The sequence below is a fragment of the Dromiciops gliroides genome, chromosome 1 (assembly GCF_019393635.1).
Source record: "Dromiciops gliroides isolate mDroGli1 chromosome 1, mDroGli1.pri, whole genome shotgun sequence".
Classification (NCBI taxonomy): domain Eukaryota; kingdom Metazoa; phylum Chordata; class Mammalia; order Microbiotheria; family Microbiotheriidae; genus Dromiciops; species Dromiciops gliroides.
This window is the reverse complement of record NC_057861.1, coordinates 76,918,090-76,943,213: the sequence shown is the minus strand read 5'-3', so window position 1 is coordinate 76,943,213 and position 25,124 is coordinate 76,918,090. Positions and strand designations below refer to the sequence as shown.

At 45.5% G+C, this 25,124-nt stretch overlaps 1 protein-coding gene across 1 annotated transcript in view; it reads right to left on the bottom strand.

Moving 5' to 3' along the window:
* Positions 1-11,035: 11,035 nt before the first annotated feature.
* Positions 11,036-25,124, bottom strand: part of HSF1 (heat shock transcription factor 1) — a 76,882-nt gene continuing 62,793 nt past the window's right edge. Inside the window, 7 exon segments of the mRNA XM_043977165.1 lie at positions 11,036-20,376; positions 20,646-20,715; positions 21,023-21,088; positions 21,179-21,284; positions 24,043-24,221; positions 24,223-24,304; positions 24,725-24,861. Of these exon segments, the coding sequence (XP_043833100.1) occupies positions 20,171-20,376; positions 20,646-20,715; positions 21,023-21,088; positions 21,179-21,284; positions 24,043-24,221; positions 24,223-24,304; positions 24,725-24,861 (846 nt within the window). The 3' untranslated portion in view covers positions 11,036-20,170.

The window sequence follows — 25,124 nt, the reverse complement described above, 5'->3', positions numbered from 1 at the left end:
AGGAGTAATTAGGGGAGGGGCATGGAAGGAGGTGTAAATTTAGGCTTTATTATGTAAGGAAAAACTTCCTAATTTGTTGTTTACTCAGGTCCTTCTGATTCTAGGGCTAACACTGTCCACTGTGCCACCTAGCTGCCCAAATGTGGATGGACTGCTTTTAGAATTCTCATAACTTGCATTTACATAGGGCCTTAAAGTTTGCAAATTACACGTTTGATAATTTTTGGTTTGACTAGCTGATACTACTTCCTTTACAAATCAGGAAGACGACATTTGTTAAAATCCAGTCAAGGAGTACGTTTTCTGAGGTAGCCGCCAGGTGGCACTTTACTCCAACTGTTCTTTCCTTTGTCTTGGTTGTGCAAGATTCTCAAGCTTTCTTTATGCAGCAACATTCCTTATTGGAGCTGCTTTGTTGCTAGACCAGCCCATTACACCTCCTGGCAGCCAACTACTTTTTTCATCTGCTGTGCTGCAGCTTCTGGAGTTGATATCTCCAGAATTAATAAATTACTCATTGCTGTTAATTATCTTGGATATTCTCCTGTACCTTTAGATAATGATCTTTAAATTTCTCACCCTTCTGTACCCATATGATTTGGATCACTAGTTTTCATATATATGAAATTAAAGGGAACATAAAAATACTACTACATTCCACCGAGATAGATGTAGCTCCTTCTTTCCTTATCCTCTACTAGTTCTGAGACACTTCCCCTTCTAAAACTGTCCTCCATGTATTCTAGATATTTTGGAGATTATCTCATAAGTACCTATTTCCATATTGTCTCCCTCATCGACTAGAAGCTCTTTTAGGATCTGGACTGTTTGTCTCTGTGTTGCAAGCACTTAGCACTATGTCTGGCACTCAATTAGTGCTTAATAAATGCTTATTGAGTGACTCACCTGGAAGTACACTTAAATGTGACTCATGAAGAACGGGGTGAAGGTCCTCAGTGACAAAGAAAGATAGGGATTCAAGCATTTGGCTCACCAAGTCTAATGGTTAAATGAGACTCGTGGCAGCTGAAGATCTACCCCAGGCTCTTGAGATAACAGATTGTGTAATCTGACCCCTGGACCTGTGTCCTTTCTCTGTGGTTTTCCTATACCCTGTCTATGGGATATTACCCAAAGCTCGGTCTTGGGCCCCTTTCTCTTGCAGTGACATCAGCAACCATGGGTTTAATTATCTCTTTGCAGATGACTCAAAGATTTGCTTTTCTCTCCACTGAGCTTCAGTCTTGTATCACCAGTTGCCAATTGGAGATTTCAAACTGCATTTCCAGGGACATCTGAATCTCAACATGTGCAAAACAGAACTCATCTTTCCCCCTCCTCCAAACTTTCCCTTTTCTGTAGAAGGTACTACCACACTTCCTGTCTTCCAAGTTCATAACCCTGGCATTATCCTCAATTCCTCATATTCCCTCACCTCGCAGAGCCAATCAGTGGCAAATCTTGCTATTTCTACCTCTACAATGTCTCTTTCAACTGACCCTTTCTCTCTAATTAGCTACCAGCTTGCTTCAGATCCTCAGCACCTCTCATTTAGATTATTGTGACAGGCTCCTAATAACCTCCTAATCAAATCTCTACATGCTGCTACCTGCCAAAGTGATTTTTCTTATACTCAAGTCTTGACCACATAGCTCCCTTGCTCAACAAATTCCAGTGAGTCCCTTTTTGTCTCCAGAACCAAGTAGTTGACTGTTTCACAGCCCTTCTCAACATGGCCCCAACCTAGATTTGCAGCCTCGTTCTACATTTTTCCCCTCCTGCACTGTGATCCAGCCAAACTGACCTCTCACATGAAACACTGCATCTCACAAATAAATGCCTTTGTACTGGCTATCCTCCATGCCTGAAATGCATTCCCTCCTCACCTCAGCCTCAGTCCCTTTCTTCAAGATTCAGCCCAAGCACCATCTTTACATGAAGCTTTTCTGATTCCCCCTGGCTGCTAGTAAGTACCTTTTCTCCAAACTACTTTTTAGTTAATATATATATATATATATATATATAAATAATATATCTTTGTATTCTCTTTGTTTATGCTCTATATATTTATATTTGTATTTGTCTTTCCTATTAGGATGTAAACTTCTTGTGAGCAGGGATTGTTTAATTATGCTTGCAACCCTAGTGTCTTAACACAGAGCCTACCATAGTAGGTGTTTGGGAAATCCTTGTTAATTGATTTTAGTACATGACCTCTCCTACTTTACTATAAAGATCTGCCCTACTCCATTCCCCCAAATCCCATACACATTTTCACTCTCTTTTTTTCCAGCCTGAGGAAGAGATGGACCCTTCTCCTTGACAAGGACAACCCCTCTACTTGTGTCCTTGAGTCCCTTTCTCTCTTATCTCTACTGGAGCCTGTCACAGCAATCATTCTTTTCATCTTCCATCTCTTCTTTGCTCAGGTGTCCCTTATTCTTTCAAACATTTTTGTTGATAGTTTTTATTTTATCATTTTCCCCACCAGAGGGCCATCCCATATAAATAGAATTAAAAAAGCATAAAAGAGCAGTTTAGCAAAACTTAACACTTTAATCAAGATTGACAGTTTATGCTGTATATCACTTTCACAGCCCTACACATCTGCAGAAAGGGAGGAGATGCATATTCCTCTCTTTTTTGGGGCCAAGTTTGGTCATTATAATTCTATAGTTTTCAGTTTCCATTTTCGTTACTATTGTTTCCATTTCCATTGTAATTATTGCACAAACTGTTTTCCTGATTTTGCTACTTGACTTTGCATCAGTTCACACATCTTCCCATGCTTCCTTCTATATAATTTACCATTTCCAGATTTTTGCTACTACAAAAAAAGTGCTGCTTTAAATATTTTGGACCTTTCATATCTTTGACCTCCTTAGAGGTATATGCCTATTGGTGGGATCTCTGGATCAAAGGGTATGGATATTATAGTCAATTTCTTAGTGTAATTCCAAATTACTTTACAGAATGTTAGGACCAATTTATAGCTTTATCAATAGTATATTAGTGTGTCTGTCTATACAATCACTCCAACATTTTTTATTCCTATCTTTTGTCATCTTTGAAATTTTGATGGGTGTTAAGTGAAACCTCTGCCTGAATTTGATTTGCATTTCCAATGATTTGTAGCATTCTTCCACATAATAGTTTATAATTCTTTTGAGAATTGTTTGTTTATATCCCTCAACCACATCCATTCTTTATTTATTGACCTTTATAGATATCAATAAACATGATCATTTCTACATACAAAGAACATGGAGAATTGCATTGAAATGATGAATCATAATTATGAACAGCTTGCATTTTAAAGTATGACAAATTTAACACATAATTGTATTGTACCAATTGGAATTGGCAGTTCTAATAACTGTTTTCTTTGTCTCTGAACTTCTTCCTGCTCTCTTCTATTTTCTAAATGTTTCATTGATATTCTTTTCTTCCTTTTTTTTTTTTTGGACATCACTATTTCTACCTCCTCCTTCTCTCATAACTGCCCCCACTCCCTTTAAGAGTAAAGCCCTGGCTTGTAACAAGTATAGTCAAGCAAAACAGATCCACAGTTGGCCAGGTCAAAAATAGATGTCTCATTCTGCACCTCTACTCAATTCTTTCTCAAGAGGTGGAAGGCATCATCATTGATCTTCTGGAATTATTATTGTTCATTTCATTGATCGGAGTTCTTAAATCTTTCAGAGCTGTTTTCCCTTACGATGTCATGGTCATTATATAAGTTGTTGTCCTAGTTTTTATTTTATTATGCATCAGTTTATACACCTCATGGTTTTTTCGAATCCATCCCTTTCTCTGGGTATAATAATATGACAGTAATATACAATAATTTGCTCAGCCATTCCCCAGTTGTTGGGTACTCCTTTCTTTTTCATTCTTTACTAAAACAAAAAGTGATGCTGCAAGTATTTTTGTAACATAGGTCCTTTCTTTTGTTGATTCCCTGGGGGGGCGGGTGAGTGAGGTGGGAGAGTATAAACCTAGTTCTTTTAAGTGTAGTTCCAGATCACTTTTCAGAATGGTTAGATCAGTTCAAATTTCCACCAGTAGTGAAGCAGTGTGCCTTTCCTCCCACAGCTCTCCAAAAATGTCCAATCTGCTAAGTTTAAGGTAGAACCTTAGAGTTATTGTAGATTGCATTTCTTCTGTTAGTAATGTATAGCATTTTTTTATATAGTTGATTTGATACCTTGCATTTCTAATTTTTAGGCATCTCCTTACCCTCTCAGCCGAGGCCCTTTATTAATCCATACTTCCCTAAAAAATTGAGTTCATTTTCCGAGAGCTTCTTCTCCCTCCTCTTTTCACGTCACTTAGACATCTTCCCTCACTGTGCCTCAAAGGAAGAGATGGCCCTTTGCCAAGGCAAATCCTTCTACATGCACATTTGATCCTAACCCCTCCTGTCTACCCCAGCAGCTTGCCCCTACTGTCATCCCTATTTGAGCTCTGTATTTACTGGTTTCTTTCCTGTTGCCAACAAAACCTTACTTGACCCTAGCATCCCTGTTAGCTATGTCCTTTCTCCTCCTCTTCTCAGTTAAACTCCTTGAAAAAGTAATCTTTTATTAGGTACCTATACTTCCTGTCCTCCCAAGCTTATCCAACTTGTCTTCAAATCTCTCAATCAAAATTGCTCTCTCCAAAGTTACAGATGATCTCTTATCAAATGTAATGACACTCAGTCCTCAGCTTTTTTTACTTGTACTGGTGGTCATTTCTCTTCTTTTACACTTTTTCCTCTATGGGTTTTCATGGCATGGCTTTCTTTGGTGTCTTCTTTGATTGCTCCTCAAGTTTCCTTTGCTGAATCTTTATCCATGTCACACTCTATAGGTGTACCCCAAAACTCTACCTTGGGTTCTTTCCCCCCCATATTCTCACCATTTCAATGATCATATTTATGCAGATTATATATCCATCTCCAGACCTATTCTCTGAGCTCTGGTTTCATATCACTTGGTTAGATTTCTCAAAATGGATGTTCCATAGGCATCTCAACCTCAGCATATCCCAAAAAACCCCATTCATCTTTCCCTCTAAGCCCTGTCCTTTTCCAGATTTCCCTATTTATGTTGTGGGCACCATCATTTTGGTCTTTATCCAAGTTTGCAATTTCAGTGTTTCCCTCAACTCATTAAACTTAGTTACTGCACAGATCCAGTCAGTTGCTAACTGTTGTTTGTATGTATCCCCATAAACATCTCTTGAACGTCTCCTTGTCTTCACTCTCATGGTTACCAAAGCATTCAGGCCCTCATCTCTTCTGGCCTAGTTTACTGCAATAGCTGACTAATTGGCCTCTCAATCAATTCCCATCCATAACTCAACTGCTAGTGATTTTCCCATTTCACTCCCCACTCAGTAAACTCCAGCGGCACCCTATTAACTCTATGATCATCTATAAACTCTTCTGTTATTTAAAACTCTTCACATCTTATACATTACTTCCTCCTACATACTCAACAATTCAGCAGTACTGGCCTGCTTGCTGTTTTTCACATATGCCGCTGCCTCTCTCTCTCTGTGCCTTTGCCCTGGCTGCCCTCTGTACCTGGAATGCTCCACCTTCCTTCTGCCTCTTAGAGCCCTGGTTTCCTTCAAGACTCAGATCAAGTGCCACCTTTTCTTAGTTACTTTTCTCAATTGCTTTTATTCACTCTACTCCTACAAGGAAACTTTGTATGTATATTTTGTATACCTATTATGTGCATTATGTGTATATACCTATTTATGTGCATTTTGTCTCCATTAAAATGTAAGTTCCTTGAGGATGGAGACTGTGTGTGTCCCCCCCCCCCTTTTGCATCCTCATTGCCTAGCTCGTAAAAAGCTTGTTGACTTATTGAGTAATTGATTAATTGCCTTTACTTCCTCACTACTCCTTAATTACTCAACTCCTTGTGGTGAGGTTTCTTATATAATCATTCAGATTAAACTTTTTTTGCAAGGTTACCCAAGATCTTTTCACTATTAAATCCAATGGTGCTTTCATAGTTCTTATTCTCTTTGCAGCTTTTGACACAGTTGATTTTTCCCCTACCCTGGATACTCTCTCCTCCCTTGACTTGTGACATTTTTGTCTCCTGATTTCTTCTATGTATCTGACTGGAATTTTTCAGCCTCCTGTTGGTTTACTGCCCATATCCTGTGCTTTCAATATGGATGTTTCTCAAGAACTGAGTCCTTGCCTTTCTCTTGGTGCTCTTAGCTACTCCCATGGGTTAGCTATTCATGTCTATGCAGATGATTCTTAAATCTATATATCCAGCCTTTCTCTTCCCCTGAATTCCAGTCCCTTAAATGCCTATTTGGATAAAACCATATATTTGCAGGTGATGCAGATTTCAGAAGAATAACTAACATATTAAAGACAGTATTTAAAATGTCTTGAAAGGCTAGAATTAGGCTGAATTGAATAAGATAAAATTTAATAGAATTACATAAATAAGGTTTTATAGAACTAGGAGGAATGATAGTAGTTGAAAAGAGACATAAAAAATCCCAATTTTCAAAAAACTGAAGAGGGTGGAATCTTCAAACCATAGTCCCTTGAGAATTCTACACATTATTAAGAGGATTGTGAGCATTTATAAAGGGAAGCAGTGACCATGAGAAGCCAGCACAGCTTCTTCAAGGGCAGGTCATACCAGGGTAACCTTTTGTGGTAAGATTCCCCACCTAGGGTCCTTGAGAACCTAGGGAGAATCTCATCCACCATCAGATAGTCTACAAGACTAGGAATCAAAGGGAGTATCCAAACAGAAAGGAAAAATGCATTAGTCTAAGGGAGACTGCTTCAGTTGGTAGCAGCTTCATCTTCTTAGGGTACAGTTTGTTTTTTTATAGCTTTTTAGTCTCTCTTAGAATACACAGCCAATCAACAGCATTGAGTAGTAAGAAATCAGGGAAAGTGTGAAGGCCAGGGAGCCACAGGAATTGATCAGGTTTGTTCTCTGTGGTTAGTTTCTAAGATTAGTAGAGGCCTCCTTCAAGATAGAGTCAGTTTTACTCTCCTCTTGTTGCTAATGAGTAGAATAAAGTACAGCCTGAGAGTATTGACACAACCCCACATGTTTCTTTAATCTTGGAAGTTTCTTTATCCGAGGGAGATGTTTCCCCCAAACTCACAGTATTTGTTTTCCTAGGTGGGCACATTGGAGGAGAGATGTATTCATAGTAGTCTTAGATTTCAGCAAAGCTTCTCACAAGGCCTTTCATGCTGTGCTTGTCAGTAGGATGGAAAGTTATGGGTTGGATCACTGGTTCTCAATTTTATTGTCTTCAGGACCCCTTTACACATTTTATTGAGGACCCTCCCTCTCCCCCACAGAGCTTTTGTTTATGAGTTATATCCACTGATGTTCTGCAGCCAGCTTAAAGTGACTCGAGAGTTGATTGTTAGATTTTCAGTGTAAGCATTTATACCTCAGAAAATGCCACAAATCAGGGCTTGATTTATTATTTCGTTGATTGTCTGGACTTAAGAGTGATGGAGAAGATAGTAATAATGCATATTAAACTTAAAAGTATATAGTGCATACATTTTTTTTTCCCTGAGAGGTGGTTGTTAAACACTTACCAGCATACCTGGTAATATCTATTGCTATTTACCTAGTTAGAAGTTAAAATTTCATAGTATTATAAAAATAGTTTTTATCTTGTGGATCCCATGAAAGGGTCTGAAGCTCCCTTTCCCCCAGGGATTCCCAGACCACACTTTGAGAACCACTGGGTTACATGATAATATAGTGAAGTAAACTTGAATAACCAGATCCAAAGAGAAATTGTTAATGAGTTGATGTCAGTTTTGGAGGATTATCTCCAATGGTGTGCCCCAGGGCTCTGTGCTGTTCAACATTTTTACCAGTGACTCAGATGAAGGCATAGCATGCATGTCAAATTTGCAGATGACATGAAGCTTGGAGAGATAGCTAACACATAGTTCAAATCAAAAAAGGTTTCAACAAGCTGGAATGATAGAACAAATCAAATAAAAAATATATGAGGGACAAATGTAAAGTTTTACACAGGCTAAAACAATCAACTTCACAAAGTATCAAGTGAGAGAGGTATTTAGTAGACCACAAGCTCAATATGAAGTCAGTAGTATGACATGGCAGCCAGAAAAGTGACTGCTCTCTTAGTTTGCATTAGAAGAGGTGTTTGAAACGAGAAGTAATATTTCTGTTCCACTTGGTTAGGATACCCATATGAGCAACTGGGTTCATTTGTAGACATCACATTTATAAAGGGTGACAAGGGTTTTGACATGCCAATGAAAATGCTGACAGAGACAGCCACATTGTGCCACTCTCCCAATTTTAATATCTCCTTTCTGAGGCTTACTGAATGGAATGGGAATGGAAAGGGGCACAAAGAGAGGAGTGGGTTTGTCCCTGGCTTCAGAGAAAGGCATTGAAAGGTGAGAATCCTTTAGCTTCTTGTACCCTTGGGTTGGGAAAAAGTGATACAAAAAGTCTGGGTTCTCCTAGGTGAGGGAGATTAACAAAAAAAATCTGCTGTACTACTGCCAGATTTGCACTTTTCAGTGGCATTCAGGCAAAGTGGTGAGGCATATAAAAAGACAGATCTAACAACAGCTGGTGCAGGGCCAGGAAGTCAGGCCTTGGTAGTCTGACCATGAAAAGAATTATGCAAAGCACTTTGCAAACCATAACATGCTATGTAAATGTAAGATTGTTATTATTATTACTATAAAAGAGTACTCCCCAAGGCAGATTTCCTGGGGGAATTGACTAAAAAAGCACCAACAATACACCTTCAAGCATGCTCCCTGGGTACTATAATCCTAAAAGAGCCTTTCATAGAAGCAGCAGGCAAGGGGTGCTGAGACCTAGCCAGTGGAACTGACATTGCTGTCTCCAGAGTTTTCTAGTGGTAACCCGAGGTGGCTATTCCTTGAGGGTCCTTGGGAGTGTGAGTTTCTGAGAGAAACTGACAAGAGTCTGCAGGGTAGAATGGTGAGGGGATTATTTCCTGTTTTTAAACAAGGTACTAGGAATGGTTTTATCCTATAGATTTTCCTCTTCGTTGTGTTTTTACTTTGTTTAATTAAATGCTTTTACATTACTGCTCAGTCATTTGCGTCTACGAATTGAGTCACTCCTGGAAAGTATCTTGAGCCAAATATAATTGCTCCTGCATTTAACTATTCTGTGGGGACCCTAGGGTGGGGGAAGACCCGTTACATTAAAAAGGCAAGTTGGAACATGTCCAGAAGAAGGGGACTAATTGTTAGGGCCCGTTGTACTTCTGGTCAACAGGTTAGCACTCCAAAATAGAAAATATTGAACAAAAGGCCCTACATGGATCTTCATCTGTTCACTATACTTGCTTTGTAGAATCTAGAGATTGGCTTAGGAGAGTTGAGATGAATCAGAAATTTGGGTTGTGAACACATTTTGGCACTTTTGTTCTTTGTATAAACTCATGACCACCTGAGCAGGGGAGACTTCTTAGAAGGTCAGCCAAAGACATGAAGAGCTGGCTATCTCTATGAGAATAGGACCCGAATCAGCCATGGTATGACTCAGATTCTCTCCTCCTTTTCTTTTACCTATCCTTTGTCCTTTCAACTAATTGTAACATTCAAAGGACCTAAAATGACAATCTGGAAAAGGAGATAACAGATAACACTTTGCTTTCCAATCAGCCACCACTGGAAAGACATTATTGGAACTGTCACTCAACTGATGGTGACTCAAGTCTAGAAGACTTGGAAGCCTATAGCATCCCTCTAGTAGCCAGTGTAAAGAATATCCTTGAATAAATCTTATTTGGACACATAATTACGGTGTTAGTGTTTTTCTTTTCTCCTCCCTAGCAGAGATGCTGCTTTGCCACTTACTCACTTAGTTGGAACTAAAATGGGTAGAAGAAATTGTTTCTCATTTTAAACTCCTTCAAACTGCTGCAGTTACCCTAATTTACCAGGAAGGTGCGAGGGTTATTAAACATTCTATAGGGAGATCTGTTGAAAGGCCTGGGGATGTTTAATCTGAAGAACAAAAGATCACTGAAAACTGCCATTGGTAACTAACCATAAGCCCAGGCCCTCTCAGCATCGTCTCCTGAAAGTTACACCCAGAGCCAAGAAACTCGCTGTCTCTATTCAAAACTTCTACTCAGTGTATTCTTTAGCAGACCAAAGCCAGATATGATGCAAGACATCATTAGTAAGAAACCCCTTCCCATTGCTCTTGCATACACTAGGAATATACTCTCAGGCAAGTCATAGTCTTGGGGTTCTGTGCCAAGTAGAATGTCTCTGCCTCTGAAGCTGCTACTGGAAGCTCCCACAATGGTTCTGATGTCATCTGCTGGGCTGCTTCCTCCACTAGGTTGCCATCTGCTACTTTCTCCAATGAGCTGCTATTACCATCTGTGGCTTTACTGCTGAATTATTGTTAGGCTGTTGCTTTGCCTAATTGCAGCTCATAGGCAGCTTATTCCCACCCACGAAGGTTTTTGTTGTGAGATAGCCTATAACCTTAAGACTATTTTGGTTCCTTTGTGAGTCAAGTCAATAGCCACAGCCAGTCAGCATATTGAGTTATTTTGGCTCTCATATCTACCTTGGAAGCTAATGCCAGATCCAAGTAAAATTACTCTTAGAGTTTTACTTAGCCATATAAGAGCAGCTGAGTGGAGCCAGATTTAGGCACAATGTAAGGAAAAACATCCAAAAAAATCATAGCTCTCCAAAGATAGAATGGATTTTGTCAGGAAATAGTGTGTTCAAGGGCAGCTAGGTGGCACAGTGGATAGAGTGCCAGGCCTGAAGACTCATCTTCTGGAGTTCAAATCCGGTATCAGACACTAGCTGTGTGACCCTGGGCAAGTCACTTGACCCTGTTTGCCTCAGTTCCTTATCTGTAAAATGAGCTGGAAAAAGAAATAGCAAACCAGAATCTTTCCCAAGAAAACCCCAAAAGGGGATCACAAAGAGTTGGACACAACTGAAAAATGACTCAACAACATAGTGTGTTCACTCTTGTCAGAGAATAGCATTTATATAGCACTTTGTATATTTGTATATTTCCTTTGTAGAACACTTTACATGTATTGTCTTATTTGATTGATTCTCACAACCACCCTGGAAAATAAAGTGCTATTACTATCTCCATTTTACAGATGAGGAAATTAGCCATAAGAGTTTAAGTGACTTAAGCAGGGTCGCATAGCTAGTGTCAGAGGCTGGATTTGAACTCAGATCTTCCTGATCCTAGGTCCTGTGCTCCAATTTATTGGGCCACCTAGCTGCCCTTAAAGCAGAGCCTGCATAATCAATTGATTTGGATATTATAGAAGGATAGGGCAGTTAGGTGGCACAGTGGATAGAGTGCCAGGCCTGGAGTCAGGAAGACTCATCTTCCTGATTTTAAATCTAGCCTCAGATACTTATATTAGCTGTGTGACCCTGGGCAAGTCACTTAACCTTGTTTGCCTCAGTTTTCTCATCTGTAAAATGAGTTGGAGAAGGAAATGGCAAGTCACTATAGTATCTTTGCCAAGAAAACCCCAAATGGGGTCAGAGAATTGAACAGGAATGAAAACTAATACAAGAAGGGATCTTTGGTCAAGGACAGGTGGGACTACATGGCCTCTGAGGTTCCTTCTCATTCTCCATGGAATTTTCCCTGATTTCCATAGTTGAAAGAGATTATTCCCTCACATTTTTCTAGAGTTCTTTGGATTTTTCTTTTTACTTTTACCAGCTCATCTGTGTATATTGTCAAAGAATCACATAGTCTGAGAGTTGGGAGGGACCTCAGTGATTGATTACCTAGTTCAACCTCTATTTAGCTTAGTGCCTGGCACACAGGAGGCACTTTATGTTTTTTGACTGATTCAACTTCAATGGGAATACCTTCTACAACACCTCCAATAAGTGCTCATGCAGCCTCCACTTGAAGACCCCTAATGAAAGAAAAGTCATATTCCTCCCTTAACAGGGGGATACTGTAAGCTCCCTGAGGTCAATTAGTGTGGTTTTTCTCCTTTAGGCACTTAACAAACATCTGTGCAAATGAGTTGAATGTTTAGTCTCCTTTCCCTTGTAAGTTAACCCTAGAAAGTACACTCATGTAGCCTGGAGGGTGGAGCCATAGGCAGAAGGGAAAGAGGAATAGCTGCTAGAATTGAACATCCAATCACAGTGGCAGCAGCTGCCAAAGGGAGGCCATCAGGAATTGGGATGGCTTTTTTTCTGAACCCAGGCATCTAAAAAAGGTCAAGGGTGGCTAGGAAGACCTAGGAGGTTTGCTGGCTTGGCGTTGGGGCTCACATATCAAATTGAAAAACCAAAACACTTATTTAGGAACTACTTGGGGAACTGTGCTAGGTGCTACAGATACGAAGACAAGAAAATGACATTCTACTGGAGTGATACACTGTGCACACAGACAGACACGGAAGAGTTCATTGACCAATGGTCAGTGGGATGTAAATCAGAGGCTTTGGGGAGGAGGTGGCACCTTGAAGGAAGATAAGGATTCTAAGAAGTGGAGGTGAGAAGGAAAGCCTTGTACAAAGACATGGAGGTGAGGAATAACATGCCACGTTCAAAGAACATCTAGTTGGACTGGAACATAGACTATATGAAGAGGAGGGATGTACAAATAAGGCTGGAAAAAGGCAGGCCAGAGCTTGTACCAAGGATACTTGATGTAAATGTGAAAAATGAGAGTACTTTCCCTTTAATTCAAATTCGAGGAAACGTTAGCCAGTTTGCACTGGGAAAGTGTCTAACTCAGATTGAAGACCTACTTTTTCCTGAATTGGGAAGGTAACTAAGGGAATGTTAGGGCTATTTTGACCTAAGGTAAGGCACCTGGGTGCTTCGGAGAGCAGTGCAGGCCTAGGGGTGGAGAGGAAGTGGAAGACAGGGAGGGAAGCATGCAAAGGGCCTCTGGGGTTGTTTTTAACAGAGGAGCTACGATCCTTGGAAGTTAACTGAAGGTCACCGAAACCTGAGGCCCAGGACTGGATGACTTTGGAGGGTGGGGGATGAGAGCCAACTTCCAGCCTTTGAAGGCCTATCATACGGAAGAGCAAATGGACTAGAACTAGGAGCAGTGAAGGCTCAGAAGTTTCCATTCAAAAGCAGTAAAAACAACGGGCCTCCAGAAGGGGGATGGGCTGCCTTGGGAATAGCTGGTTCCCTATCCCTAGAGATGCTCAAGGGGAAGTTGTACCACCATTTTGGGGATGCTGTGGTGGCAACTCTTGTTCAGAGATGGAGTGGACAAAAGACCTGGGTTCCCACATTCCATCTAGCTGAGATTCACCTCAAGGTACTGGTTGGGCAGGAGAACTGGAACAGGGGGATTGGGAGGAAAGTCAGTGAGAGCTCGGTGGTCCCAAGTGGCAAACAGCAATGTTGAGAGTCCTTTATAGGCAGGCAATTTAGGCACCCAGCTACCTCTAACCTATTAGAAATGGAAACATTTGGCACAGTATCTGGAACATAGTAGGTGCTTGCTAAGTGTTGATGGATTGGTAAATCCCTAGGGCTCAAGAGTAAAAAGCTCGAGGGAGAGGAAGATTGCCTGTTATGTTTTTCTATTTGATTAACCTGACGTGGTGCTACCTCACCTTTTACGTGATTCTTATATACACTCTAATTCAACCAAAATGGTCAACATGGCTGCACCAACTCCTTTGTACCCCCACGCCCTTCACACATACAACACCCTAATGCTCTCCAACCTCCTGACCTTCTGTGTGTCTGCAGTGTCGTGGCTCCATGAAAAGGGCCTTGCATTTGGAATGAGGACTTTGTATCATTTAACTGTGACCTCAGGTATATCCCTTAACCTCCCAGGACCTGTTTGTAAAATGAGGGGCTTGTACTAGACATGCCATCTAAGGTTCCTTCTCATTCTCAATCTGATTGTTTTCTTCCATTCTTGAATTCTTCCAAGCTCCAATCAAATGCCCTCTACTCCAGGAAACCTTCCACCCCCGCCCCCAGGTTGGTAACGTCCTCTCCCCACCATCTTATTACACTTACTTCTCTGGTTCACCTATCATGCAAAATCTTCTACTGTCGCCAGCTGCTTCTGGGAACTCCATACTCTCCCTTTATGCCCCCAGCTTCAACTCCCTCCTCTTTGTAGAGGACTCCCAAATCTCCAGCCCTGGTCTCTTTCTGAGCTCCAGCTGGGCATCTCTGCCTCCAGGACATTTGGCATTGATATCCCACCAGGACCTCACATTGAACTTATTAAAAAGAACTCTCAGGATTTGGAACAAAAGGGACCTGAGTCACATCTAGTTCAACTCCCTCATTTTACAGATAAGGAAACAGAAGGCCAGAGATGGAGTGACTGACGTGTCAAAGGCTCCACAATTAACAGAGTTGAGATTTGAACGCAATGACCTTCTGCACTGAACCTCTAATCTTCATCTTAACACTGATCCTTCTCTTCCCCGCTCCTTGCCCCAAGCAGTAATTCTGTTGATTAGGTGCTGCTGATTCCTTGGTATCCTTGACTGTGAGGACCCTTTCCCAATTATACTAGGGAATGAGCATATAATGGTTCCAGCATTAACTGTTGCCAGTCTGAGTGGGCATATTAACCCTGGAAGACTGTATGTGTGCATTTTGCTTCATTCATTATAAAACAGGGGAGCTCATGTACCTCCTGGGACCTAGAAGAGCTTAACCTCTGTAGTTCAAATAATCAGACTGTGCCCTTTGGCATGTTTCTCTGGGTTACTGTAGCCTGTCACACGGAGATCCTAATGGGGGTGCCCATTACCCTATGACTGCGAAGAGCAGGAGGAAATTAGGGACTGCTTTGGTCGGGTTCCTAGGGATAGTGATCAGTGATAAGAATTGGCCCAAGATTGGTCTGACTAGACTTGTTTGGTTCTGAGGCCCCACCTATTACTAGTATCAAGGAGAATCTACCAGGGAAGATAACAAGTCCACTCCGTTCTCCACTGACCTGAGAAATGGACAGCTCAACTAGCTGGATTGGGGAGATTTTGATGCTTGGGGATGGTGGATATTCTACCCAAAGTAGACACTGACCTCCCAAGAGTATAGATACCCCAGATGCACCAAAGACCCTAAAGTTGGGACCTCAGGTATTATCCTACACCAATGGCTGGGCACTGGGCAGGGGTGTGGTTGAGCAAACATTCCACACCTCAGCCTGAAGGACGCTGACTCTCGAGGGGGAGATGCCTTGACCAGATGGAATACACTGAGCTCAGAAGAATGGATGTCCTGGTCTGAAACCAAACACTGATGGTAGAAGATGAGCATCCTTGCCTGAGGCAGAACACTGCCCCTAGGAGGACAGATGCCTCTACTAGAGGCCCCCCATCAGTATCCCAGGTGAAGAGATGTTCTGGCACCACCCAGAGTGAGACTCGGGTAGCGTTGCTAGGGCTGTGGAGTTGTATGTGCTGTTTCAAAAGAACAGAATGCTGTATAGGTCACAGTGACCCTGGCCAGGTTCTGGTGGATCACTGTCAAGAAAGGTCAGTCCTAGGAGACGGAGGCAGAGTTAGAGCTGATGAGGCTTCCCAGATTGACTGGAAAGCCCTCCAGGTCTCCAAGCACAATGGGTCCTGCTTCTTTCTGGAAACTAGGCAGGGCTCGGCCCAGGTTTGGCTCTGCTCTTCTCTGGCTTTGGGTACAGCCCTGATGATTAAGCTTTTGTAGAAGGGGATCCTGGGAGGAAGGATAGGGCAGGTACATGGTTCATGTAGTTCCAGGTTTCCAGCTCCACTGGGTCAAGCAGCCTTTTAATCCCTACAAAAAGGACCTTTAAGTAATGACATGTGGACACTGGGAAGGGAGGGAAGCACCACATGACCTAGATGCTGAGGATTTCAGGACTGGGGTGGCTGGGTAGGAGGAATTATTCTACTCTCCTATTCCTCCATCATCTTCCTGAAGGGGGTTCTGAGATAGGAGAGATTGAGGGAATTTGACAGGCTTGGACAGAGCACTTCTAATACAAGTACAGCCCCTTTGTCCAACCTGGGTACAGGGCAGGGCTATGATCCCATTGCAGCTCATTCTGGGAAACAAAACCCCTTCAGAGTTGCCCTTGGCTGTACCGCACCCCCCAGCTCTCTGGGCAAGACAATGGGTCATTCAATTAGGTTCTCTAGAAAGGGCCCCTTGTTCTTAGGCCTTCCCTTAGCCCCGGGACCATCCAGAGCCTGTCCTATCCTGTCCCTTCTCCTTCTGCTTTGTCCCTGGTACTATTCCCTGCCTAGGCCTGGTGCGTACTCCATTAACCCTTTTAGCCTCCTCTATCTACTTTTCCTGATCTGATTTCCTGGTTTCCTCCCCGCCTCCCTTAACCCAGCTCCAGGGTCGTCAAAGGTGGGGTAGGAAGGCGTGCATGTAACAGGCACACAAACCATAACTGTTCCTGTGGGGAAGCAGAGATTGCCTTCACTTCTTTCCATTCTGAAAGCTTCTCTCAGAAGACCGAGTCAATAGACAATGACAGGAAGTGGAAGATGGGTAGAATTGTGAAGGAAGAGAGGGAGGGGCAGGCTCGGGACAAAGGGGAGGGGCGGTCCCTGTCCAGGTCCCACCCTCCCTCCATATAGCTGTGCCTCTGCCCAGGGAGCTATTGCTCTTTCTTCCCTTCATTTGGATGCAGTCATGGCTCCTGGTCCCCGGTGAGGTCAAGGGACAACTGGGTGTAAGGCTTGGAGGAAAAGAGGGTTTCTGGGTCTGGGATGTGCAGGGCAGGTGGAGGGGAGGCTCCAACTTCTGAAATGGGGAATCCCAGGTTCCAGTCCTGAGGTATGGCCCTTTGGGGAGTCCATTTGGGATGGAAGTTGGGACATGTGCAGGCCCTGAGCCACCTGACCCCTAGGTAACTCCCCCCTACTCCAATCTCAGGTTCTTGCTACCTGTCTCTTTGCTGATCTTATTTCTGGCTCTAGTGGCTGCAGAAGGTGAGATTCACTCCCCTTTCCCACATCCATCCTAGGAATTTGGGGTGGGGGAAGGGCAGTTGTGGGGAACAGTCACAACTGGAATACATGAAAGGGAGTTGGGGCTGCACAGTGCCACCCAGCCCCATGGGGATCCTACCTGTGGCTGTGCTGGCAAGGGTCGCTCCCTACCAGAGCACTTGATTTCCACTACAAAGACCGTGTCTGAAGGCAGGGCATCCACACGGGTTGGCCCAACACCTCTGCCCTACCCCTCTTTCCTTCTAACCCCAATGTCTTCCCGGCCTGTTTCCAGTCTCCCCTCATTCTGCCCCCTGGAACCTTCTCTCCATAAGCAGAAGCCCCGCTGTCGAACAAGCACACCCTGCAGACTGAGGATGAAAGCGAGGAAAATGCTTTAGAAGCGGAGTCCCTCGACAACCCTGATTCTGACTCAAGCCAGAATTTTGCTGGCGAGGAGGCAGCTGGTGAGCTTCTCCCGGCATCAAGGCAACTGGCCCGTAACTGATGAGCTGAGCTCCCCCATCCAAGACAGGGACATGGGGGGAGGCAGTTTGGACTTGGGAACACCTGTTACCCTTCCTTCTCTCCCCTACCTCCCCCTCTTTTGCCCCTTGTAGACATGGAAGATGAAGAGGGAGCAGAGGAGGAGGAAGATGATGAATCCCCTCTCCAGAAGGCCCGAGGTGAGCTCAGCACTTTTCACCTGGATCCTAGGTGTGTAGGCACAGCATACATAGTGTCAAGAAAGGTTACCAAGTGAAAAGTCAGAAAATTTAATGAATTTTAGGCCTTGGAAGGATTGATGGAATTGTGGGTCTTTAACCTGGAGGATCAGGCTGAGACATCAATGTCATCAAGTGCCTGAAGGATTTCCATGGGCAAGAGCGGGTTAGATTGCCCAGCAAGGCTAGAAAGCAAGGATTCCCTCAATAGAGGTTTTCATGGCAAGGACGAAAGATCAGAAATATTGTGGAGGGAGGGGTTGTTCATTCAGGTCTAGTTTGTACATGATTTCTGCACTCCCTTCTCTTTAATGGGTCATTTGGCTATGGGTGGGACAACACTGGGAATAAGCCTCAACCCCGTCATTGGAAAGGCATGCTGGAAGGATCCAAGGAAATAACTCCCATCTGCCTCAGAATATTCCTCAGATGAATACCTGAAAGGGAAGATCTATGAAGGATCTGCCCCAATTCAATACTGGGACTATATAGGAAAATGAGTGAGAAGTTTCTGCATTCAACTGGATGGTGACTGCCTTCTATCTGCCAGCATTGATTCTATTAATGCCCTCCTTATGCCCCCAGAGGTGGCGAGGACCTCAGCAGAAGAGCTGGTGGTATAGCAGTGTGAGACTGGGCCTTGAGACCTGGTACAAGATCTATTTTCTAAGTGAACTCTGGTTGACAGCACAGGGCTCAGGGATTGGTGGTATGCAGGTGCCGTAAGGGAAACCAGCCCAATGAGAAACCCCAGTCTGACACATTCCTTTCCTCTTTTGCCTACAGGCCTATGAAGCTGCTGTCGGGAGCCTCTGCTGAGAATCAGTCCCTGGTCCTTATACCCTATTCCCCCTGTCCCTTCAATAAATGTATCTGAAAATAAATCTGGCCTTAGCTAATGAGGGGGGCTGGCTGTGGATTAGGGGCAGGTGTGTTGTAGTGAGGGGGGGGGGGGGAGAAATCTGTGTTTTTCAAATTCTGATACAAATTTGAAGGCATCTACCTTCCATACTAAGTGGGAGTCCAGTGGCCCAATCATAGTACCCGGAGGGTTGGGGAGAGCTCAGGTCAGTGAGCCTTGCGTGCTAGTGTCCTTATTTAGGGAATTTCTTCACCCCAAAGGGCAAAAGGATGAAATGCAGAATAAGAGAGAAACTGCAGGGATACAGGGCAAATCCAGGTGAAACAGGCCTGCAAGAGAAATGGGCAAAGAAGGGAGACAAGAATGGCCTGAAAAGAGAAGGCAGCAGGTGTCGTGGCACGCTGAGTTTGGATTCTAGAAGACCTGGTAATGAATTCTGGTTCTACTTACTGAGCTTTGCGACCTCGGCAGGTGACTGAGGATCACAGGATTTAGAGAAGGGACCAGAAATCTAGAACGATTTTGCTTTAAAGATGAGGACACCAAGGTCTGGAATTAAGGGACACGACCCAAGATCACACAGCTAATTTGGAGCCCAATGATTCCAAATAATCCACTGTTATTCCAATGACATGATGCTTTCTTAATCTCTCTGGGTTTATTTCCTCACCTATAAAAAGGGGTTGGATTAAAAAATCTCTATGGTTGCTGCCTGGGGGGAGGGTCCTAGGGCACCCCTTCAAACACTCCAACCCAAGGAAGAACAGACAAACCTATCAGGACCTTCCCCTTCTCAACAGAGGGCCCATTCACTTAGATATGGTCCCTGACTGAGAGGCCAGCCCCTGACTCTTGCTTCCTTCCCTTCCTGGCCTCCCTCCCCAAATACTGAAACTACCAGCCTCAACACAATCCAAGTTCATGTAATTCCCCCATGAACACCAGGAATAACACTCCCCATTAGCTGAGAAACCACAGCCATATAGCCTCTCTGTTTATAGATCTGTCTGTCTGCATATATATGTGTATGTATGTGTATATATATATGTATATATATATATATATATATATTCTCTATATAGGGGGAGAAGGGTAAACTTCTCTCATGTAAAAATCCAAAATACAATTCTATCAACAATCAGCAGGGGTCAGTACAAAGTGTAACCGAGAAAACCCCAAACCAACCAACAGGAGAACATACAGAGCCTGGGATGGGAAGTGGGACAAGCAGAAGCTGCCGCCCAGTGGAGCCACAGGAACATGTGAGAGGTGGTGGGCAGGGTCCCACCCCAAGGCATGCATGTTGTTGGGGTCGGGTCCTTTCTCCTGGTGACCTCTGCTCGCCTGGGGCTGCTTCCATTTTACCAAGCTCTGTCCAGAACAGCCCCCTTGGGCATACTCACTCCCCTTGCTCAGGTGGGTGGCCCCATAATTATAGCCTGGGTCTTATCCGTTGCCAGGTTTCCGCCAAATTAGATTTCTGGCAACTTCTCTGAGCACAAACACAAGGGACAGTGCTCCTCTCCCACCCTCAGGAAGGCTGGCAAGGAAGGGAGGGGGACCCTGATGCCTGGATCATCCCCCTCCCAGAGGAAGAGGGGCCTTAGGAGATGGCAGGGTCCTTGGCCTTGGTGGGCTCAGAGCCAGACAGCAGGGAGATGGTAGGGTCATCAGTGTAGTCATCCCCCTCCGAGAAGTAAGGCCCCTCCCCCAGTTCGAAGAAGATGGGCAGGTCATTCCCTGTTGTATCCAAAGTGCTGGAGTCTACCAGGAACAAGGGCTGGGCTGTGTAGTGCACCAGCTGCTTCCCTGGGTGGGTAGAGGAAGAGGATCATGGGTGTGGGGATGAAGGGAAAACGAAGCCTTTGGAACTTGAGATCATGGGTAGCATGGGGATCCCTTGCCCAGGTTGGTGTGATATTGGGAGAGGGGTCACAGAGAAGGGGAACAGGCCCTAAGCTAGACCAGAGCTGAGGAGATATGGAGATATGGAGATCTCAGGCACTGGTGTCTGGGACTCCTGGGGCAGGAGCAGGGGACCAAGGGGATGACAGCCCAAGGTTCAGAATCCAGCTCACCTGAGTCTGCACCACCTGTCTCAGTCTCCAGAGGCTTTGGTTGCTCCTGGGAGGAGAGGAGGTCCTGGATCTGTAGGGGGTGGGGAGTGAGGGGCTGTGGGGAGGGGAGGGGGGCAGCTGGGTCTGGGGCCAAGGTCTTAACCTCATCTCTATCCCACCTTGGCCTGGACCATTCCATTCCACCCCCCCCCATCTCTTCCCTTCCTATCCCACCCCAGCCCACCCTATCCCTTCCCTTCCTCTCCCATCCCACCCACCCCACCTCACCCCATTTGTGCTGAGGACCCTGGGGTTTGGCAGAACAGATGGTGGGCACCCAGGATACCTGCTAACCACTTCATCCCTCCCCCATCTCCCAGGGGCCCTTAGCTACGCACACTGGCCAGGCTGCTGTCCAGGTCAGGCAGGCTCATGTCTGTCACAGACATTGAGGGGCTAAAGAGCTACCAAAGAAAAGACAGGTTATTGAGTGGAAGAAGGTAGGCTCCCTAAAGAGGATGGGGCAGCGACATGGGCAGGCCCAGAACACTCACATCTAGTAGGGCGCTGGTATCTACACTGAAGCCGTGGGTGGTTAGCATGGTCTGTAGGTTGTCCAGGTTGGAGTCCATGGTGTCCAGGTGCTCACTAAGCTCATTTCTAACCAGGCAAAAAAAGAAGGGACTAAGGATGAGGGGCAGGACCAGACCAAAGCCAGCTCTGCCATTCAGAGCACAGGCCATGGGCGTGGAAAGGAAGGGAAGAAGGCTAGCCAGGGCCCCTACAGGGCCCGTTTGTCTCTGAGGCTAAGCACTGGACTATATAGGAGGGCCTGCTCTCAACCGCTCATGGCTGGAGGAGGGGTGTGGAGGAAGACAGAAGCAGGGTGTACAGGGGACTGTGTACTGATGTGTGGGTGTGAGAAGCTAAGAGAGGGGGACATAGCTGGCTGCTACTACTCCCTCCATTTCCCCATAAGGTCTGCAGATGTGCCCTGGACCTAATTTCCTGCCTCAATTACTCTTGATGACCCCCCCTCTCCAGTTGGTCTCACTGCCTCTGGGCTTTGGCTGCCCACATATCACAGGTGCCTTAAGTTTTGGTTGTCTCTGCACATTCCAGCCAACCAACTGAAAACAGTACTTTCATGGCAGTCCCCTGCTTAAGGACCCCCAAATCTAGCCCAACTAGGATCAAAACATGAATATCCTTTATAAAATCCTGGAAAAACGCTTATTCAGGTTCTCCTTGAAGCTGTCCAATGATGAAGACCTCACAACTTACTGAGGCCGGTTGTTCCACTATGGGACAAGTTTTGTTGTTAGCCCCTTCTACCACTGTTCCCTAAGACAAAGCCCTCTGCTCTAGCCACCAAGCCCAGGCCGTGTGGTTCATTGTCTTCAGCACTACTCCCAAGTCCTTCCTCCTCTATGATCACCACATGCTACTCAGCTCCAGAAGATCCACCCTGCCTGGTTTTTGGTAGACTGGTGGTGACTCAAATATGGGTGTTTTTCTTGGAGGCTCAGGAGAATTGAGGAAGGAAAAAGCTCATGGTGAAGTCTGGATATGATGTTGTATGAGAAGACTAAAGAGAAGAGTGAATACAATTCCTTTAAGAATCTGATATGGGATCAGAGACTAGACTAAATTTTGTGTGTGTGTGTGTGTGTGTGAGAGGCAATTGGGGTTAAGTGACTTGCCCAGGGTCACACAGCTTAGTGTCAAGGGTCTGAGGCCAGATTTGAACTCAGGTCCTCCCGAATACAGGGCTGGTGCTCTATTCATTTTGCCACTGACCAGCCTAATTTTAAGTGACATCAGATATAGGAGCAATAGGATGAATAAAAGGAGGAAGATTTTCACTCTATGTAGAAGGACCAGCGACTGAGCTGTCCAATGGTGGAAGAGGGTGAGAGGAAGGTGATGAGCTCCTTGTTACTCAAGTGTTCAAGTAGAGAGGCTGGATAACTGTTGTGTGGTAGGAGTATTTGGCTAGACAGGATGACCTTGGAGATTTTTTTTAATGCTATTTACTACTGGGCTCCTGGGAAATAAGTGTGGGAAGGAAGAAATGCCCAACAGGAGGCTGAGGGCAGAGGTTAGTGCAGCAAGCAAACTTTTCTTGGGCCACAAATTAATACCCGATTAACACCAATCCAATCTGATCAACCATTATAGCAATCCACTCCCTCTACCAACTAAGGGAGAGGTAGCTGGGGCCTGGAAGGAATGCAACTCAAAAACTTGCAATTTTCTCTGTTCAAGTCCAAACCCAGGGTCACCTTGGCTGAGGATTTTACAGCCTCACTGGAGAAGGGAAGCCCGAGAGGTCTGAGTGAATGAAGGGGCCACAGGATGACCATACTCTGACCAAGCCCCCTAACTATCCCAGGGAGGAATGGGCTGACAGATTGGGTAGGCAGTTCTCCACCACTGCTAGCCCCAACTAGGGTGCCTCCCTTGAGGTGGCTCTACTATCTATTCCTGGGAGCACCTAGTCCAGGAGGGTGGTGACTGATGTGGCTTCACTGGGAGTGACTCTCCCCCCTGCATAGGAAAGGGAAAAGACCCTTCATATTATTGACCTCATCCAAGCCAGATTCCCCTTGGATGTCTTCTGGGCCACCTAGCTGAACACACAGGATCTCATCACCGTCACTGACATCTGTAGGCTAGGATGGGCATTAGACTGAGCTTTGGGGTAGATGGGTCAGGAGCTCTTTCCAGATATGCCCTTCCTCCCTCCCCCCTTTGGGGGCAATGCTAACCCTGGCTGTGATCGGCAATGCAGAGAGGAAGAGGCAGGGCTGGGGAAGAGGCGGGTGACCTCAGACATCTGTGGAGTGCGAGTCAAACTGCAAGATACAAAAGACAACAGCATAGGCCCAATTCAAAGTAGGGACTGGGTGATGGGTGGGGTTTGGAGGGCTCATGTGCTCACGGCTTCCACCCTATCCCAGGGCTCCTGGCTAGAAAGGACTGCCAGACCTGTTTAGAGCACTTGGCCTCTCATCACTCTCTCGATGGCAGGCCCTAGCCCCTGAGCGGTGGGTAAAAGCTGGGGTTGAGGGTGCCTGGCTCCCTAGGTGTATGTGGGGGTGAGGCCTGAAGAGGCAGGCGTAGGTGCCCATGAGGGAGTGTGTGAACACACACACAACTTTTCTTTCCATCCAAGAAGAGAGATTGGGTAGATAGAAAGCAGCAGAGAGCAAAGAGCAGCCAGCAGGTTAATGGCAGAACAAGAAGGAGCAGCAGCAGGAGCAGCAGCGGGGTAGAGGTTTGTATGGGTGCTGGGCAGTTCAGTCTGGTCCAGCTCTCACAAGCCACTAGGGAGTCCCAGTGCCCTTGTATGTTTCCTTTCCCTTAGTTGGACTCTGGACTGATGTGTGTGATGTCTCTGCACACCCACACTCACTTGTCGAGGCAGGCTACGCTGAGGCACTTCTCGGGAGTCTGGAGGGGACCTGGAGGTGGAGAGGAGATGGTCCCACCCACGGTGCCAGAAACCGAGGCGGCAGTGCTGGGCTCATTCTCCTGAAGAATGGAGTCGATGAAGGTGCAAGGGGACAGGGGAGTCTCCACCACTGAGGGGGGGGCGGCCTGGACTGGTCTCCTCGATCTGGGGACTTCGTGGTGGGCTGGCGGGCTCCTCCTTGATTCGTATCATTGGGCTGATCCTGAGAAGAGATGGGTTTGCCCATACATATAGATACCCAGAAGTGAGGTTGGTACAGTTTGTGGGGGGCCCCTTCCCAGGTCCAGCTTTTTCTCCTGTCTCCTCACATTCTCTTCCCCCCTTGGGGCTTTGTGGTCTACAGCTTCTACCACTGTGAACTGGGCCTAGTAAGGGAGAAGTTACATGAGCAAGTCTCAAACAGGAAGAAGGAAGGAGGCCACAGGGTGGGTGCTTACAGAAGAAGAGGAGGGAGGCCCACAGGAGAGAGGCCAACACTAAAGTCAAGGAGGTCCCCTGTGGCCTTGTGGGCAGAGGGGCAGCTTGCCAAGGAATCTCAAAGTCCTGACCTTGAATCTGCGTCCCTAAGGCTGTAGAGGGGGATGGAAGGGCCAGGGGGAAGGGTGCGGTGTTGGGGCCCTACCTCTCATCCACGCTGACACTGGGGGAGGCCGAGGGGCTGGACTGGGCCAGCTCTGTGACATCTGAAATGATGGGTCCGCTATTGGCTGCCGAGTCTGAGGAGTATAGGTTGGAGCCACTATAGGTTGGGGAAGAAGCCTGGAACAGCCAAACGGGTTGGGGGATGGTCAGGGCAGCAGCCCCAGCTTCTTTCTCCCTCCTCTTCCTTCCCCCCATGACATTAATGGGTGGGGGTCTGCTCTTGAGAGGCTCTCCAAATGGCATTCCTTTCCAGGGCTAAGCTCTTTCTTCCCTATCCTGGCAACACCAGCTTCCTGACTCCTTCCTCATCTCCATCCCTTCTCCTGTCTGCCCTCCTTCCAGGAGTGTTATCAAAAGAGACCCTATTTGCAAAGCACTTC